General features: G+C 38.6%; 1 protein-coding gene across 1 annotated transcript in view; it reads left to right on the plus strand.

The window, feature by feature from the left end:
- LOC104687394 (transcription initiation factor TFIID subunit 4-like) overlaps nucleotides 1–20707 on the plus strand; it is a 146183-nt gene that overhangs the window by 28841 nt on the left and 96635 nt on the right. The window contains exons 8-10 of the mRNA XM_010396487.3: nucleotides 4900–5005; nucleotides 9098–9212; nucleotides 17060–17229. Of these exons, the coding sequence (XP_010394789.3) occupies nucleotides 4900–5005; nucleotides 9098–9212; nucleotides 17060–17229 (391 nt within the window). The remainder of the gene's footprint in view (nucleotides 1–4899; nucleotides 5006–9097; nucleotides 9213–17059; nucleotides 17230–20707) is intronic.

Genomic DNA, 20707 nt, shown 5'->3' on the forward strand with positions numbered 1-20707 from the left:
CATTTTATTTGGGAAGAAAAATAATTGCTTACGCAGATTTTGAGGCACCATTGAAAAACTGTAGCTGCTGCTGCAGTATGGTAAGCAATGGTAAATATGAATTCTAGGTCCATAAAAGCATGAACATTGTAAGTTAATGCTGCCAGATTACATGATAGCTGAGGTTTGATATGACATTTATCTTCAGGAGTGAGTAGACTGATAAATCACAAGTGGCATAGCCACAAGTGAGTTAGCAAGTGTTTACTCATGAGTGAAGATAAATGTCATATCAGACCACAGCCATTCTGAATTTTATATGTTTATGCATGTCTTGTTTCTTCCTTCCACAATTTTTTTTTTAACTTAATTCAGAGAAAAAAATGCTTGGTAAAGGATATATTTTTCAAATTTATTTTTGTTTTTCATTTTTCGCAGAAGCTCTTGTTTACTGTGTTTTTGTCTTTATTTCAGTACTTGATAGGTTTAAGCTTTTGGATCAGATGCTTTTGTTGCAAAGGGTGATTTCTGTGAATTGAGCCGGGCTGGTTTTGCAGGTCTTGTCAAGTAAAAGGGAGGCAAGTAAAGGCTGGAACCTCGTGCATCTGCACTGGTCCAGGAGATTTGCAAAATCCTTGTCCTCAGAAACTTTAGCAATCAGTTCTCATCTAATTGTCCTACAGGACTTTTCCTTTCAATGGTTTGTAGGTAGTGGCTCTTATTTCATTTTATCTCTCCTGTGCAGGCATGAGAAAGACTGATAACTTCTGTTCCCTTTCTGCTTCTGAACGTTTTATGTATTTTGGCTGGATTCTTTCTCAGTCTATATGTGTTGGTTGTGTTGTTGATTATTGGTCTGTGTTCATGCCTGTAATTTGTTCTCTGTCCTGCAAGAACTTACACAGTAGAAGATTCACACCTGTCATGGAATGATCATCGCCTTTTGGCTTGAGATTAGCACCAGAGAGAACCATTACTTTATTCTCACAGAGTTATTGAATCTACGCTTTTTGAAGAAAACCCTTAGGGGAAAAAAAGAGAGTATTTTAGCTGTTGCCTCTTGTTATTCTGATTATCAGTAGTGTGATTGTTCTATAGCCTTTTTGTCTTCATGAGTCTGCTGCCTTATGGAAGCACCTTTGTATAAACATCCCTTTTTTCACCTGTGAAAATATAGTCAGCTTTAGCAAAGGACAGAGGAGTTACTGCAGTGTTGAGGGGGTGAGAGGAGGAACTGCTCTGGCAGAGCAGACAAATGGTGAATCAAAGTGAGTGTGAATAGTGGAGAGAAGATGACAAGGGGAGAAGTGCAAAGATGAAATAAAAAGAAAGGGAGAATACGTTCTATTGTGAGAAATGTACATCTTACTTTGCAGAAAAATATTATTTTAAGGAAGAAAAACTTAGGTAACTGTTCACACATTGCACTTGAAGAAGCAATGCCGTGACTTTGCTGCTTTAGTGTGTTCCTTGAAGAGCTCCAAAGTGCAGCAGCCTAGGACATGATTCTTCAACTTCAGATAAATTGAAGAGAAATAACTAGTATATGACAGTACTTCCTATCTCAACACTGTCTTGATGATAATTTTTTTTTGTAATTTTGCCATTTTCCAAACTCTATCGAATCCAGACAATGACTAAATCACATTCTGTCTTTTCTATTTTCTGTGCCTTTGTTGTTCTATTGTTGTGCTTGCTGTCTTCAGAGGTGTACATAATTAAAATGCTTCCCCTTTTAGTGGAGGTGGAATAATGAACAGTTTCTGTAAGCTTTGAAGACTTTTATATTTTGTCTTGTTATGTTTTGTGACTCAGCACTTTTATAAAATCCATGGTGATGTGTTTATGGACACAGTGGTGAAAGATTGGAAAGGACTCCTGGAGGTGTCTTGTGCAGCCTCCTGCTTACACATTAGGATGTCTCCCATGTGACCAGTTATGATTTGAGTGTCTTCAGGAAGAAATTACATGGCCTCTTGGGGTAGCCTGTTCCAGAGCTTACCCACCCTCGTGGTAATTTTTTTTTCTTATATTACGTTGAAATTTCCTATATTCCAGCTAGTGTCTTTTGCATTACTTCCTTCTGCTCTCCACATCTGAAGAAGTCTGACTCTGTCTTCTGTACATCTTCCCAACGGTTGTTGAAAACAGCACTAAGATCTCCCCTTTTCTGAAGGCTGGAGTAATGTCCCTGATAACCGCAGTGTCCTAAAACTTCTGTATCTGCTCTCTGTCTGGGTCAGTGCTTGTGAACTGCTGAGTGGCATTCAGCTTTGATTCAGAATATGGATCGATAATGTGACATGGAGTACACTTGTGTGTACTTCTAGTCTGTGAGAAATATGAAATAATTTGAGTTAATCATCTCCCAGACCAGCTTGCTAGTACACTTGCTCATTGTCTACAACTTTAAGGTCAAGCTCAGGACTTAATGGTAATTTTTATGATGTTGGGAAAACAGGCAAGAAGATTAGAACTGTTTGAATTCTCTTAATTGATGAAGTGTGGCTTAGATAGTTTATAAATTTTAATGCAGGATCCTCTAATTCATTGGTTTTTACTATGTCTCTAGTTTGCCTGCAAAGAAGTTACATACTCTGTTTCAGAAACAAATTGCTAATATTAATTCCTTAATGACTTCCAGATCTGGAGATTGCATGTGTGTAGAAACATTTCTTAAAACTCCAGTACAGAAACTAGGATTTAGTGTAAAATGCTACTCTGAGGTCTGGTGCAGTTGTTCTTTTGAAAGAGTATGTGCTTGTTTCTGATTGGTTTCTGTGTGGAGTTGAAGATGATTTTGGTCTCTGCCCCTTGGAAAAGTTTGTTTCTCAATAATTTTCTGCACTCTCAGCGTTTGTATGTACATTGAGGTCCTAGTACAGTACATGACAAAAGAAAAGTTTTTGGAAATTGGAAACATTGGCATTTCCTATGTCATCTTAAAAGGTTAAATATTGTCCTGTCTTTAATGGTGTTAGCAGCTCATTTTGTACGGTATTCACATTAAAATATTGTTCAAGGGAAACAGATTTTGGTTCTGAACTATAGAAGTTGCTTCACAGAGAGGAAAAAAAAGGTAATTGCAGAGGATTACTGTAATACCAGATAGTGGTTCTGTCCAGAGGTCCCACACATCTCCTTTATGGCCTGGCTTCTGGCCCATTAGGGTACAGCAGTTTTTCTTTACTATTCTCTGTAAACTTGTCCAATAAATTACTGTAAAAGTGGCAATATTCTCCTTTTTCATACCAATGTAGGTTTTTTTCACGTGGACTATTGTCTTTTTACCAAGACCACACTTGTTCATGTTTCCTGTGCATCAAAATGCAGTTAAATTCAACTTTTTTCTATTATTTTCACCGATCAACTCTGTTTCTTTCCTGTTTTTAAGCATGGTAGCTACTTTATTCTTTCCCCTCTGGGTGTGGCTATTCACTCACTGTCTTGACCAAATAAATTTATATCTATTTGCTCCATTTCTGTGCTTAGTAGAGATGCTACATTTTCCTTCAGTGTCCATAGTTGAAGCTGAATCCTTAATCTTTTTTCCCTTTTCTCTTTCTGCAAGGTGGTTATTGCTAATACTTCTACATCCACAGATTTATTATAACTTTTCAGCTCTCTGTATTTTAGGATGTACAAAATGCAGTTGTGTAACTTCAGAATGGCCCTATTTTTTTTTCTCCAGAGTACATCACAGGTCCCTCATGACTCTTTTCTTGTTTGTAGTTTTCACCTGCCTCCCTTTCCAGTTTTGGAGCCCTGGTTCCTGCTAATGGAACGGTTTCCTCATTGCTCAGCCTCTACTTTTGCGTCTCATTTGCAGATGCTGTTTCTCCTTTCCTTTTGTCCATAGGTTGCTTTGCAGGCAGAGGTTTGGCTGTTTGTTGTCCAGCTAAGTCAAGTGTGTTTAGATACTCTCTGTAGGAGTGGTGCTGAGTGGAGGTGCAGTGTGGTGCTGCCTTCCAGGAGGGAATGCTGCATCCCACCTCGGGGGCCAGCAGACGCCTCATGCAGTGGGAGGAACTCAGTTGTGCCTGTGAGGAGCACGTGGCTTCTGGAGTTGCCATGCTTGAGTTGTGGCTGGAATCTTACCTGGAGCTATTTGCCAGTGGTTTATTTTCGAAGTTCAGTTATGGGGTTTTTTACAGCTCTGCAGCATCCACACATCTTTCTGAATCTTCTGTTCATTATGTCTGTGTCTGCCTTGTCCCTGATCATGTGAATGTACGTTTTGCTGTTGATTAAACATGACCCTTGCACGTGGTTTTTTTTTTTTTTAATTTGATTTGTTTATGGGTCAAATTTTAAGTTTCTAACCCAGGTTTAGTTTTGGGGAAGGACATCAGAACTTGAATTAGTAGTAAGTGAAAGCTTGAGAATATCCAGTTAGCATATAAAAGATTCATAGTATATGATCACCACAAAACTTGGTTTGCTTTCTTGTGTATATCTGACTTTGAAACCCATAATATTTTAGGATTTATTTTTAGTATGTTTTCTTTAAAAAGCGTAGATACTTAGTGCAAGGCCTGATGTTTGTAGGTGGATACCACTACAATTATTGCAGCATTTTCTTCTACAAAACTGCTTTTCTTCCTAGTAAAATTTCTGAAGACAAAAGTCTAAATTTTAATATTAACCTTATGACTTTGAAATACATTTTTAATGAAGGTTGTGAGATATGACATCTGTGTCGTATATGATTTTATTTTTTTTTTAAAAGCATAATGGCAAAATAGGTATATACACACACACACAACCACATGCATTACATGAATATGACTTTTGTCACCAGCTGGTTGTGCTTGTAGAGATCCACGTGCTTATCTTGGTGATTACAGGTATTAGTGTATTTACGTTGTGTGTGTTTGTGTATAAAGAGTATAATGTAAGTATACTTTTCTTTAATAATAGCAGATTATCCAGTCAACATCTGCTCAAACTGTGAAACGAACCCCTGCTTGCCAGACTACCCAGATTAGGATGCCAGTGGTAATAACTCAGACCATTAGACCACAAGGTATGGGTTTAAATGTTTTAGTGAGATTGTTACCTTTGTATGAATTTCGTTGTAATTACAAACGAGTAGCATGGAAAAACTTACAGTGTTGACATTGGCAACATTGTTGACATTTATTTTTTACCTCATGCTGGCTGAAGAATGCATGTTTTCATGTGCAGTTTCAAGGTGTTTTGGACCAACACAGTGAAATGTTTTGGAACAACCTTAGGACTAAACTCTCACATGTTTAGCTCCTTACTTAGCAGTTTTTCATGGAAAGCTCTAAACCAGGTCAGGAACTTGGCTCTCACTGCCCTAAACTGTAACTCTGGGCCAAGAAAGAAATTCTTCATTTTCCTGAAGCCTAGTGGTTACCTCAATTAAATCATCCTATTTCTAATTCATACTCCTGAAGCAGAACATGGCAGTCCCCATCTCTGCAGCTACTGAGGTCAAGGTGGGAGCCCTAGGGAAATTTTTCAAGCCTCAGGTTGGTTTTCTTTGACTCCTGTCAGTATGTTTACTTTTTGGTGAGGTCACAGACTGACAACAGCAACCTGACATGCTGTGATTAGCCACAGCATGTGGTTTGTACACACCTTCCTCATCTGTCTGTGCACAGGTGGGTTCATGTTTGGCTGATACTTCCCACTTTTTAAGAGGATTCTTGAAGCCTCCTTGCTTCCTAATAAATACCCATTTGTTTCTTTCTACCACTGAACCTCTTAGGCTCGGGTTTTATTTTTCCTGAATATGTGTGAGAGTATCTTACTGGATGTGGGCATTTACATGATTGAGGGTTTGTAATGGAATACAGAGCTTGTCATCTTCAGGTACTGAATCAGGAATCAAACTAGTTTAAATGCACATAAAAGCTATTGCTGCCTACTCGACTTCATTGCTTGGTCGTTTCTGTTCTCCTTGGGAAAAAAAGCACCAAAAATGTGTAAGAGCAGTTGATGTTTTACTTGCTCTGTTCTCTTAAGGGCATCCAAAGGTTGAATGGACACAGAGACCAAGCTGTTGCTGTAATCCTGTAGGCTGTTTTTCCAAGTTAGGAAGAAATACATTTGCTCACCATAAGATGTGTTTATTTGATAGCACTGATACTCATGTCTTGAGTTTATAACGTGTCCATGCATCTTATAGCATGAGCTTTCACTTCTGACTAATGTGTCTGAGAGTGAAGGCAGATTTCATTTCTTTACTTGTTCAGTCTCCAAGTTGTGAATGTCAACAGTGTGCTGAGAATTTGCATGATACTGGCATCTTTTTTTTTTTTTAAACAGTAGATTCAGAATGTGAGTTCATTCTTGGTAGCCCTTGATCAGCCAGTGCAATGCAACTTAACTGGCAGTTTGGCTTGTGGTAGATGGTGGTTTCATAAAAGCCAATTTATGCAAGATCCTACTTTCTTGTGATCTTATTCCAATTCTCAAGTTTGGTTAAGCCCTCCAGTACATTGTTTTATTTACACAGACCAAACAAACAAGAATAGGCATTTAGAAAACATCCCAGTATGAAATCAGTCATCCTGCAGCCCATGTCTAAGGGAACAGTCTGCCTGTGTGCTGGCAGCACTGTCAGAGTGCTTCATTGTGATATAGTGTTAAAACCCTTTTCTGTAAACGCCAGTGTAATGATATTTTATACTGACCTAGGTATTCCTGCAGAAGGAGATAATATACCGGAATAGGACATCATCTAAATAAAAACTACAGTAGCGTAATTTTGTGGAGTGTGACTTGCTAAGCATAGTTACATCAGAACTGAGCTGACCTCCACAAAGTGCTGCATTTTCCTCCTTGACAGGAGTGAATCTCCCAAGTGTAAGGTCTCTTCAGTACATCCATGTGAACAGACTGTAATGCTTCTTAAAACAGTAGTTTAGATAAAATTGGCAGGGTTTAAGGACTTTTATATAAATAAAATTACTTCCATGCCAGTGGAAGTAACACCAATGTTGCTGCATGAAAAATTCACACTCCTTTACCAAAGCACTCTGCTGGTATAAAATTAGGTGAATTCCATCTTATGGATGGAGGAATTGAGCCAAATAATAAAGTAATTAACGAGAGTATTTGTTGCAGCTATTTAACCTATGCTGGAATACAGCTAGGAATTTATAAGTGCCTAAATTTGGGCTTATTTTTCTAAATCATGCTAATTAAAATTTGAAGCAAGAGTCCAGTGGTGAAAGACTCTGTATGTCATTACCAATCCCATGAAATATCTAGGCCCACAGGTGATTTTAATTTTCAAAATATGCTCTGCCCCGTAATAAAAATGGATGTTTTAGGCATATTTTTGTCTAACCCTTAGTCATGCACAGCTGTGATCTATTTAAACCAGAAAACTTAAATGTCATCCCAAATCCTACATTCACTTTGCCAGATCCATTGAGTAGAATTACATATACTTGGGATGAATGTGAGACTTAATTCTTCCATATCCAGTGCAGACATACTGTTTTCCTGAGACCAAGAGGTGAACTGCTCTGTTGCTGTACCCTTTTGAGTTTTGGGGGTGTTTTTCGATGAAAAATTATCACCTGTAGAAAACAAAGCATTGATACTGATTCCAAAGAAATACAATATTAATTCTGGAGGAGTGCTGTTGCTTGATTTTGCCATTGCAGTAATTTTCAAGGTTAACACATTTTTAATCTTCTAGATCTTAGTTGTACAAAGCAGAAATCTGCTAATTTTTATTATTGTATTATTTCTTTCCTTCCTTCCAGTTCACTTAGTAGAAAACCTTTCCATTAGTTCATCTGGAATAGATGAATGAATTGTCTGGTCCATGAACTAATGCTGTCTGTGACATCTCATGGACCTTGAATATTCCGATGACAAAATATTTTTATTCCCCAGGCTTGACCCTGAAGTCCTAAATCTGGTTTTGTATTTGCTAATGTTGAGAGTCCACATTACAGTTTATTTATACAGATGGAGAACTCAACAAACTCTATCAAATTAGTTTCTCGTTAAGATCATATGTTGGAGTTGATGAAGACTTCAAAATAAAAAAAAAAAAAAAGCAATGCAGGACTCATTCAGAGCTAACAGCTTTGTATTAGCCAAGAAGTGTTCTTAAAAGGATTTATTAGGATAGTTGTGTTTCAGGTTTTTATTATTCATGAAAGAAAAATACTATAACTCTACTGAGGTTCTTACCATGCCATTTATATGCAACTGAGTCATTGGGGTGCAGGAACAACTTCCATGTCCTTCTCAAAGTCTCAAACACTACATCTGTAATGCTCAATAGAATGGAGTGATACACAAGAAAAAGGTGAGGTCTTTTAAATCAAGTAGACATGAGTTATCTTTACATGCCAAAACACAGGTGGGATTAAAGGAAACACAAAATGTAACCCAAGTAAATGTGTTTAGGCAGTCAAGGAGTGCTTACTCCAAAAGTTTCACGTCAGAGAGGAATTAAGATCTCTTTAATTTACTGAATGTCCACCTCACTTTGGCTCATTTAGAAAGTCCTGTTTTACTTGTAATTCAAGATCTGTAAAGTCTAGATACAGACATGAATTATTTTTGAATCATTGTTTTCAAGATCAGAAAGCAAAAGACAAACTGTTATGGGGGGTGTGTGTCAAATTTGGCAATAGTGTTTTTTCTTTTATATGCAATGCAAAACATTTTAAAATACATGCAGTGCTTTCAGCTCTGAAATACATGTTTTTCACTGCAATAAAGAACAATTTCTATATAGAAAATGTAACAGACATAGTTAATGCCCTGAGTGACTCTGACTTGAACATTCCAAATTCTCCTTCTTTATTCTATATACATTATCCAGAAAAGTGGTTTACTGGCAATTGCAAACACACTTATAGCCATTATAAATATTATAGCTGTATATGGCCAGTGGTTTTCAGTTTTGGAATCTTCACTGTTCTGTAGATATTGAACAAACTGTAATGTTAATATAAATTTTGTATTTTAAATTGTTCTTCTTCAGCATGTAATCTTTAAAAATAATAACTTCCTTTGTTTGCAATTTACAGACAGTTAAATTTAGTTCCTGGACAGAAGGTTCTTTGATGTAAATTGTCTAAGACAGCTCATAATAACATTGCTTGGTGTTTTTCAGGCACAGTAGGGAAGGCACCAACAATACAAGCCAGTAAAAGTCCTGGGGGCTTTGGTGTTCAGGTCTCTGCAAATCAGAAAAACAAGCTGAATGACCCTGGAGGTGGTTCTTTCAGGTAAAAAAAGAAAAAATAATAATGAAAAAATGCGGTGGGGTGGGGGGGGGGATCTGAAGTATAAAACAGAATTTAGAATTGGTGTAACACCAGAGGGCAGTCTTTTACAATAATTCCTGTCTTTTCTCGCTGGGATTGGATGACAATTTTCATACTTAATTCTATTTTTTAAAAAGGGAGGGGATCATTACGTATCTTGAGGATTTTTCTCTAAATGCACATTTTAATGTTTAGCAAAACCCTAAATTCTGTGGATTATAATAAAACTTCTGCTGAATGGAATTATGTGCACGAGGATTTAAAAGAATCTCTGGTTGTTGTTATGTATTGGATTCTACTGCTCCTCTGGAATGTGTCTTGCTGGGAAGATCCTGGTTGTGAGGACAAGGCCTCTGTGGAGAGGCCCCTCCTCGGCCAGGGACAATCCCAGGGGCCTGGGAGGGGATCCCTGCCTGGGGGGAGTGTTGCTCTTGGTTTTAACGAGAAGACTTTGCTGCATCTGAGCTTCCTGTGCTTCCTTAGCTCATAGAGGTTGGGTGGTTTGTGGGCCCCTGTAGGAATCAGGTGCTGCAAAGGTTCAGCACAGTAGCAGTGATGCACTGAGCTGCTCTGCCAGTTCTTTAGTACTCCAAACTTTTCTTCATATATATTTGGGATATTTTTACTTTTTGTAATGAAAAGCAGATCTTATGTTTACTGCATTTTGCTCTTGCTAACACCATTTTAGTTGTGTTAAAATATTTTCTTTCTTTTTTGAATGACAAAATATTCCTAGATTTTAATGTTCATCTAGGATTCTTATGTTGCTCTGACATCATCAAACCACTAATTAATTTTCAGGCTTATCCTTTTGCAGGTGAAGTAAAAGAGAATTTGTAGCTCTTTGAAATATCTCTGCTTTGAGGCATGTCAGTATTGTAACTAATAGCGGTAGTACTTAGTATTAATCTGGAAGCAAAATCATTCAATTTTTCATTTTCCAATGCTTTTGCCTCCCACTGAGTATTTAAATGAATTAAAATGTCTGTTGGGTTCAATTGTACTGTCTTAATAAGTATTTTTTATGTTTGTAAGCAACATGAGCATTTATTCTTCGTTAGTATAGCTTTCAATTTTACATACACCAAAAGGGACAGCATTTTTTTTAACTGGGTGTTGTAAACTGTGCCAGGATTGATTCTTGCATTCACTTAGTTTATACATAGAATATATTAGGTTAGCTGGAATTGTTAATTTTCCCTTGGGGAGAAGCAAGTGCTCAAGGCACTGATTGATAAATCAATAAATCTTTAGTGAGTTTGGTAAATAAGCTGTCAAGGGTGTATGTCATTTTTCCTCTAGAGAACAAATTTTAGTCAGAATGAATGTGTTTGTTTCCTTACATTGTTTTCTCCTTCTAAATAGTAAGACACAAAGCTGCATTTAAATAAGTCCATAAAATTGCAAGGATTTATTAAACAGCAGCAAAGATCAAGCTTTTTCCTGATATCTTAACAAAGAATTCAGTTGTTTGCATATTTGCATTTCAACCCCTAACCTCTCCTGAGGACAAATAGATGTCTGACTATTAAGCCTAAAGGCACAGAGCTGGAAATCTGTATTAATCCTCTGAATGCTGACTAGTTTTCCTCAACATTCCCAGCGTGTGTGAAGAATGTGTTTTTAGCCAGAAGGCAAACTGGCATCTAAAGCAAAGCAAGAATTTTGAAAAATAGTTGTGTTATGTATAAATTTATTTTGCCCTTAGTGTTTTATTATTGCATATTTGTTTCATTATTTTACATTCTGCTTTCTTTAAAATAACTTACTTGAGCTTTTCACTTTTGTGAGCCAAGTGTTGGTCACTAGAAACAGAAATTTGAACTTTTTTTTTTAAAGATCTAGCAATTAAGAATTTTGCAAATTGCATCTATGCATTTAAGGTCAACGTTTATTAATGAACTGCAAGACTTTACATGAGTTCATTGTTTGTTACAGTAGCTGTTCTGTGATGCAGAGTTCTCAACCCAAGATTTCTGCAACATGAAGCTGTGCTTGTGAAATGTTAGGTCACCTTTTTTGGTATTAAATTTATTGTTGCTGTATTTTTCAGCGAGAACTACAGACAAGCCCAGTTAGTTGACTTTTCGACTCTATTAATACCTAAGGATAGAAATTTGAATTCCTTTTCTAGTAATTTTTGTTTGTTTTGCAAGCAAAGGTCTAGGCTTAGGTTTGTACCATAACAGGCCAGCTTGAGGTTTCTGTAGCTGAGAGAAGCAAAAATCCCCCTGAAGTCTGCCAGGGCCTTGCATATTTGTCTACAGCTGCTACTCATCACCTTGTTGGTCCCCCCAGAGCTCCCCCGGACACCAGCTCTGCCTGATGGTGGTGAAAGCAGCAGGCTCTCAAGTGATTCTTACCCACAGTTCAGGTAGTGGCCACTATAGGGAACTAGTGGAAACTTTTGTTCCTGATACTGAGATGGAATAATGTCAGTTGGAAGGTCCAGCTTCCCGCTCAAGGCAGGTTTGGTTGGATCAGGGACTGGTCCATATGTGCTCTGCATTTCTCCAAGGACAGAGGTGGATGTTTGTCCTCTTGCATTATCCCACCACTTCCAAACTATGCTGGGCAGGGCTCAGTGGCATTGCCTGGCAAGGCCAGAAGTGAGCAGATCTATCCCTTGGTGTGTGGGATGATGCTGTGTTTTGTTTGCCATAGGGTGCCAGGTAGCCAGGCGCTCCTTCCTTTGCACAGCAACCTTTCTTTTTCTGAAGTGGTATTTCCAAGTTACGTCTGACCTCCTGGAGCCTGTCAGTGTCAGGTTTTATACAGCCAGTGTGATGGGGTTTGTTTCCAGAGGTAGCTCTGTGAAGCCTCTGAGATCATTTGAAGCTGATCTTAGTACCTGTATTTTATTCTGCTGCCTGGCTGCATTTTGAGGTAGAGTCTATGTGGAAATAAAAAATTCGTTTTCAGACCTCCCTTGAATAGCCAAAAAAATCTCTTGTCTAGTGTTATTTTCATTTTTAAAAATAAAAGTTTAACAGCATAGCTCTGACAAAATACCTCACAATGCATGATGTTACATCTAATAATGTGCAAAGCAGCTTGCCCTTGAAGTGGTAGAAAGCTAATGTAGATGTTGAATGGATAACTTCAAAATTTGCATCTCAAAATGGTATATGACAAAACCTTACCCTTGAAGTTTCTTAGTTTTTCGAAGTGAATATTTCAAGCTATAAGGTGACTGTGATTTTTCCATGTATTTCAAAATATAGAAAATTGCTGACTGTAAATGTGGTATGTTCTGTCATCCCTTCTGCTTATCAGGGAGAAGATTCTGCATAGACCATAAATGAATTGTGTGGCAAAGCAGTATTAGGGACACATTTCAAATTATAGCATGAAAGTCAGAATAAACATTTTAATTAATGTGTAACTAGAACCTATGCCATTATAAAATATAATACAGTAGTGGCTGTTCGGTAATTTCACGGCACCATTTCTATGCGATGTATTATTGTTAATGTCTGATCGTGTGATCCATGGACTCTGTGGACTTTCTCAAGAGTCTTGTGTACATGTAGGGACTTTGTACTAATGACATGCAGTTCCCTTGTAAGAGAGAGGGGTATCAATAGTCTAATGCTGTCTCAATTGCTTTATGCATTCTTCTGGCTTATTTGGGAGCAGTTCAGTATTGCAGTTTGGAACAGCACTGGCTCAAATCTCACAAAGTGCATGAGGAAGAAAAACTGTGCAATCATGGAGTTAAGGTTTGTTCATAAAGAAAATGCTACCAGATTTTTATAATGGCTTGTCTTAGTTTAAACAAAATTTTTGAAACCTTTTACAGATAACTGTGCAAATACTTTGGGTTTTCTTGCTTATTTTCAGATAAGATTTTTTTTTTTAGTAATTGCATGAGTGTTTTTAACGAAGAGGAAAGAGAAAGTTGTTAAAAGAGGTTGAATATAGGAGGAAGAATTGGACTCTTCGACTATTTGAAGATACAGTTTGTGTTTGGAGGGAGTTTGAGACCTCATGCTGTCTTAAAAATATCATGTGTGTTGGAATGTTAGATTCATCCTATAAGAGTCAGAATTTAATTCAGTAAAAACCAGAAATATTTACTGAAACAGTAGAATTAGGATGGGCATAATAATATATACCAAGAAATACGAAATTGTTAAATACTGTGCTCTGATGAAAGAGGAAAGATAGACAGTAATCATCAGTCTAGACGACCACTGGATGGCATCTTTGTTCCACAGAATGACTTCTGAAAACTCACTTATCTGGGCTTAGAAGTTCACTTCTATAGGAAATTGTTTGGTGAGAATACCAACTCTCTTTATATATAAATGTATGTTTCAGTATCCAAATATTTTTCATCATGAGGTTCCTTAAAGTAAAGAAGAATATATGGATAGGGTTTTTCTTGTCAGAAAAAATTGTAGTCCCAGCTGTGATTAATATATTTCTTATCTGTCTTCCATGTAATACTGAAAAAAAAAAAAAAAAGGATGTGCTTGCAAATTGTAGCTTGCAAGTGTAAGAAGGAAGAAAATTATTCTGTCCAGGAGTTACAGTGATGGTCTTTGTAAGTGCTGTTGTATCGGTTTTGATAATTCCATTGAAATCTAGTTTGTGCCCGAAATACTTGTCTGGTTTTATTTCAGAAAATATTTATTTATAATGTGGTCACAGATCTGTATGCTAAATACAAATTGGAGTAGCTAAACTGCTACACAGAAGGAAGGTAAAAGACCGACTGTACTTTCTTCAGCTCTGAGATAAAAGGAGAGAGAAGTATAAACTTCTCTTAAAAGTTGTGTTCTGGAAGTCAAGACTGCTGTCTTGATTTTTTTTTTTATAATGGATGGTTGCTTGAAGGAGATGAAAGTACCTCTGTCCTGGCAACCTGGTGTGGAAACACAGGGCTGAGACTTGCTTGCAGCTGGCCAGGCTGTGCCCAGCTGTGCCGAGTGCTCGCTGAAGGGCGCGGGGCGGTGGGCTGTGTGTGCAGCCAGCACCGGGGTCCTGCTCTCTCCTGTTTCACCAGGCTCCTCCGGGGCTGTGTGTGCAGCCAGCACCGGGGTCCTGCTCTCTCCTGTCTCACCAGGCTCCTCTGGAGCTGTGTGTGCAGCCAGCACCGGGGTCCTGCTCTCTCCTGTCTCACCAGGCTCCTCCGGGGCTGTGTGTGCAGCCAGCACCGGGGTCCTGCTCTCTCCTGTTTCACCAGGCTCCTCCGGGGCTGTGTGTGCAGCCAGCACCGGGGTCCTGCTCTCTCCTGTCTCACCAGGCTCCTCTGGAGCTGTGTGTGCAGCCAGCACCGGGGTCCTGCTCTCTCCTGTCTCACCAGGCTCCTCCGGGGCTGTGTGTGCAGCCAGCACCGGGGTCCTGCTCTCTCCTGTCTCACCAGGCTCCTCTGGAGCTGTGTGTGCAGCCAGCACCGGGGTCCTGCTCTCTCCTGTCTCACCAGGCTCCTCTGGAGCTGTGTGTGCAGCCAGCACCGGGGTCCTGCTCTCTCCTGTTTCACCAGGCTCCTCCGGGGCCTCGTGCTCTTCCTGCCAGCAGTGGCACCCGGACCCACCGGCACCGGGGGATCGCCACTGCGTTTGTACTGTGGTCAGTTTCAGCTTTATTTTGAAATTCTGGGTTCAAGTCTGTGTTCCAGAAGCTTCCACTATTTTACTTAGTTCAGAGTTTGTGTTCTGATAGCTGCCTTGATAGGAGTCTGGTTTTCCCATGGTTTGAAGCCTGTTGGATTTGGGCCTTGTGAGTCGTGGGTGATTCTCAATCTATTTCAAGCATTCAGGTTTTAACCCGACAAAACCTTTGTTTCTTTCAGTTTTGCCTGTGGTTTTGCATTCGTGGAATTACAAACTTTTGAACTGGTCACTGAATATCTAAGTCAGTGTTGGTTGTGTGGTGTTGGGGGCAGGCAGTCCCAGGCAGGCCAGGTGTGGATGTGGAGCCAGTTCCTCATGTCAGAAGTAAAAGTGACAGGGTTTGAGGGATGTGGAGCACCTCTCCTAGGAATAAAGGCTGAGAGAATTGGAATTTTTCAGCCTGGAGAGGAGAAGGCTCCAGGGTGACCCAGTTGTGGCCCTTCAGTACCTGAACGGAGCCTGCAATAAAGACAAGGAGAGACCATTTACAAGGGCCAGAGTGACAGGACAAGGGGGAATGGCTCCAAACTAAAAGGCAGTAGGTTACGTTGGATATTAGGAAGAAATTGTTCCCTGTGAGAGTGCTGAGGCTCTGGCACAAGCTGCCCAGAGAAGCTGTGGCTGCCCCTGGACCCCTGGCAGTGTCCAAGGTCAGGTTGGCCAGGGCTTGGAGCAGCCTGGGACAGTGGAAGGTGTCCCTGCCCATGGCAGGGGGTGGCACTGGATGGGCTTTTAAGTTTCCTTCCAACCAAAACCATTCTATGATGTTGCAACATTGTTCTCAGGAATTTAATTTTAAGACAAGAAATCAAGTGCTTAACACTCCTGGAAAATAATAGAAGCTTAATTAATTAAGAAATTAAATTCGTGTAGCGTTTTTCTGAAAAGCATTGTAAAATATTCCTTTTTCTCCCTCAAGTGTTCAGCACATTTTTGCAGATTTACACAAAGAAAAGTCCCTTCTTGACTTCTTCCCACAAAAGAAAACAAAACCAGTATCTATCTAACCATAAAAGTCTTTCACCAAAATTGGCTGCTGTAGTGCAGACAACAGGAAAAGTATGGGAGGAGAGGGAGGACCTAGATTATGGATTTCTGCATTTCCCTCCTTTTGTTCTCAGACCTTACTTGGAGCTATTGGTTTTTACTCTGGGCATTAAACTTGTTACAAATGATAAAGTATTTTAGTATTTTAGCATAGGACATTATATATGTAAGAATTTTTAAAATATCTTTTAAATTAGGCTTCTGTTTGTTTACTACATACGGTAATTGGAGTCTGGACTTGAATGTGTTTTTTCCATATATATATTCTGAAAATAATATTCTCAGAGGTTGTGTAATCTCTCTAGAATATGTTGAAATAGTGTTTGTGTCAATAATAGCTGTGAAACAGAATGTGCTAAATCCAGATGGCTGTTTCCACAGCTCTGAGTCATACCTCAGAGAGGTAGGAGGTAAAAGATGCTTGGGAGATACTGGTATGGAAACTCAAATTTATTTGCACTTTCTCAAGCTGGTAAAAAGGATATTGCAGGGCAGAAAATGGCCTGGGAGTTGCTATCGTCTTCTCAAATGCAGCTCATTTTCCTAAAACCTGTTGACATAACTGATTTTTGTATGTTGCTAGAGAAAATACTAGCGCATACTCAAGCCACACTTGGAACCCAGGATTACCTGTGAACTCAGCATAGTCAAAGAATCTTTCCTGACTGTTGCTGAAAATGCTTGGATGCCCATTTTAGTAGGAACTTGTGAAACAGTGTAGGATTACAAATTCATGTTTTTACTTTTAATTTCTGGTATTTATTTTACCATTTTGTGCATAGTTTTCATTATAAAGAGGAAAGCAGGATGTTCTGTTGTTAGTGGTGATCATTGCCTTAAGTTTCCCGGTCATCCTGGTTTCATTGATATCACTGACTCTGAGATGAAGACACCTTTGTCACACCTTCTGTTATCAAATTGTCCTGCTTCTGATGTGTTCCTAATATGGTCAGAGAAATACGTGGTTATTTCTGAGTGTAGAATATATTCTGTGAAAATGGAGACACGTGGAGTTGTACCTCAATTGGCCCACCCATTAGGCATGTGGCATGATGATTACTTCTGGAGAGGCAGATGATAAAAAAAGAGGAATGTATTTCATGCAGAATTGTTTTTATATGGTTTTTTTTTTAATTATAGAGATGACGATGACATCAATGATGTTGCCTCTATGGCTGGTGTTAATCTTAATGAAGAAAGTGCCCGAATTATGGCTACCAACTCTGACTTGGTTGGAACCCAGATCCAGTCCTGTAAAGATGAACCCTTTCTTGCTGCTATACCTCTCCATAAACGCATACTTGAAACGGGTGAGAAGCACATCCTTTCCTTCTGAGAGTGTTTCCTTCAGAGTGATGAGGTTCTGAGGAGCAGAATATGCTTAGCACTTAAGATGGTTTTTTAAGCATTTGATTATGTAATTCTGTATTTCTAAACTTTCAAGGTTTTTGTGATAAAAGTAACTTACCTCAAGTTGGAAATAAAATAGCATGCTGGTACTTTTAAACTTCATGCTTTCCCACATGTTTTTTATATCCAAGGATCTCAAAGCTCTTTGCAAACATTAATTATTTCTCACAGTCCTCCTTCATGTTTTACACATGAGAAGATTGAAACAGAGAGGTAAAGTAAGTAGTACAGGTCACAGAGGACACCTGTGAATAACATTTAACAGAATGTTTAAGTTTCCTGTCAAGATTTTCTTTCCGTATACAAACCAGTTATTCAGTTCTTAACACCTGCATCTATTTAAGTTTGTAGTGTATTTCTTACAGCATATTTTCAAAAAGCTGTGTTTATTTATCATGGCAAAAAGCTATGTTTATTTATTCTGCCATTGGAAAATGGAAGTTAAAAACTTGAGTAGAATAACTGTTCGAAATAAGCGATGTTTTAAGGCTAGGAAATATGCTTCTGTAAGATAGAATGTATTTTATATTACATACTTTATTAATATGCACTATGTGTTCTAGTACCTAAATATATATTTTTCAACATAATTTTGGTAGTGTTTTCAGTGCCATCAGTGTCTTAACGTACTACGCTCCAATTGTTTAGGGGTGAAAATTGTATCTCTTTCAAACCTGTGCTTAAAGCACAAATTTTTAGGGATCTAGCTCTCAGAGTTTTAAAGATAAGACCAAAATCCTGTTGCAAATCAGTGCAGTTAGGTTTTTTTAAGTCATGTGGTTGCTTCTGAAATGTTATTTGTGTTTTATGTTCATTGAATTAACGGGAGCCTTTTTATATTGCAGTTGCAGGCAAGTTCTTCATTGACTTATTGTCAGACTTCACTCTTGTACTTTACTAAATGCCATTTTAAGTTCCCCTTCAGAGAAAGGAATGGTTTTGCAGGCTGTAGTCACCTCGCTGTGAGGATGTGATGACGGCGTGTGGTGCGGCTGGGAAAGCGTGTCCTGCCTGTTGGGACTGGCTTAGCACCACCTGACACTGGAGCCAGCGAGGTCTTCATGAAATGTGTCTGAGAAACTGTTCTGAGGGATGTTCACATAATAGTTGATACAGGTGTAAGAAGGGGAAAAGGCAACAGATATTAAAACTGTTAAAAAGAATGGGAAATCAGTAATGAATTTGCCACATAAGCCTTAAATGAGCTGTCTGGCTGTAACAACTGCTGCACAACATGGAGCTGTAATTACAAGTGCAGGACTTACAGGAATCTGTACATACTTTAAGAGCCACAGAACCCATCACACTATTCATCACTGCCTTTTGGGGTTTGCTCCTCTGAGGAACAAATCCCTATGGCTGTTTTTGAAGCTTTATTGGCTTTGATAATTAAAATGAAACTTTCAAAGCCTTTAAAAGCAGCTGCAGGGATTTACTTCTCAAAAGCAGTGAATCCAGAAGAGCGGCCACTCCTAGTGATCTCCTGCAGCCACTTTTAGAGCTTTATTTTGGTTTTACATGAAGCCTTTTATAGTTTTGAAAGTGGCTGTGGAGTTCAGAAGTGGCTACTATCTGGGATCTATGGCTCTTGAGGAGAGAATTCCTTCAGCTGATTTTGAAGTTTTAGAAGCTGGGTTTTCACTGTGTGTGGCCAGATTTGTTGTTTGCTTAGGACCACACACAAGTTTAGTAATTTGTGCTACTGGGCACTTAAAATAATGACATTGTAAGTTCATGACAAGACTCAGTGTTGCCATATGTTGCTGTGACAACACCAGGACTAAGCAAAGTGCCTGTGACCTTCTCAAGCACATTAGAAAAAAGTCTGTTATGTGAGTTCTTATTCTCCTGTTTTCATTATGTCTGTTGACAAATGAGATAAGATACATTGTTTCTTCTTACTTTTGTCTGAATATGACTTAAACAGATGTTGTTTTCTACCTTTAGGTCTATTCATATTTAATCACTTCAGTTTTAGGGCAGGTTTTTAATGTTTTAGTAAAAGAGAGATTTGTGGTGTGTACAGTATTAGGAAACTGCTCTTGTCTCCTTTCTCAGAAGCTAGATCTTTCAAGTTTTCTGTAATATTAATCTCCTCCTCTCTTTTCTGAGTAAGAGCTCTGTCAAGCAACTCAGTAGTGTTCCCCAAAGGCTGTTTCAGAGATTGTGCTTCCATTCACCATTCCAGAGTTGGAATATAAACTGCTAAAGTGAGAGCAGATGCTCTTCCGACTTTGGCAGTAACCACCAGCCAGATGCCTCAAAGTCATAGTGAAAGAGGTTCCTTAATATATTGTATGTTCTTATCTCTACTTGAGCTTGGCACTGTTACAATCCAAAGTTTTTTTTAAATCTAAGGGACTAATATTGATCCATATAAATGGAAGTAGTAACTGAAAGGTAATTCATGCAAAGAATATTCATCCTCTTCCCGCATGCTTCCTTACCCAATTTTGTATCTAGTCATTTTGGGCTGGTAATCATTGACATTTGTTCATGTAGGAAGGCGAGGCTGTGACTGTTTCAAATTCTTCTTTCATGCAAAATCAAGAGTGGGTATTTCTCAGCAGATAATGTATTTCTTTTGTTATTCCGTACGGAATCATAAAACTTTAAACCCTGATCTTTCTGCATGACAGCATAGCACAATGAAACATATACAAGGGGTTGTAAGGCTTTTGTTTCTCTTTTTGGGAAGTTGAGATGCAGAGATTGATATTCATCACGCATGTGCCTACCAACTCCTAAAACTTTCTAGGTCTTTAACTTTGTTAGTAGAACAAGCAGTGTTTCTTCAGAGGGCAAGCAAGCTGATTAGACCTCACAAATAAATAATGCTGAAAACTCCTGGCTTTTCCACGTGGTTTTATGGGAATGATACAAGAAAAACAACTGTAATGATTTGTGATTGTTTCACTTTTGTTCATTCATAAGTTATTTCTTGCTGGGTAAGAATGCTGTGTTAGTTAGGTTTTAGAAACTAGTTTTTGACATTCTTAGTTTTTGCTGTTCAGTGAATGAGGCAACAGGCAACACTTAATAAAGCAGGTTTTTAAGTGTGACAGTTTTCTGTAGTTCATAACCATCTCGTGAAAATAGAGACTCCGTGGCTTTAATTCCTTGATTACAGCATGGTTTCTGAGTGCAGATAAGAATGAGGCTGCACTGCATTTTAATGCATAATAAATATTAGTGAGAGGTAGCAGGACACAGTGAAGGATGGCATAAAACATGATCCTTTTTATAATGCCTGATAACTAAATCCTTGGAAAAAGGGAACAGCTGTCTCTTGTACTTCTCTGAGAACTTGCTGGTCTCTTAAACCTTCACTGAGGTTCCAAAAATCTTGGATTTATAGTTTGTGACCAACAGAGCATG

The sequence above is a fragment of the Corvus cornix genome, chromosome 11 (genome assembly GCF_000738735.6).
Source record: "Corvus cornix cornix isolate S_Up_H32 chromosome 11, ASM73873v5, whole genome shotgun sequence".
Taxonomy (NCBI): domain Eukaryota; kingdom Metazoa; phylum Chordata; class Aves; order Passeriformes; family Corvidae; genus Corvus; species Corvus cornix.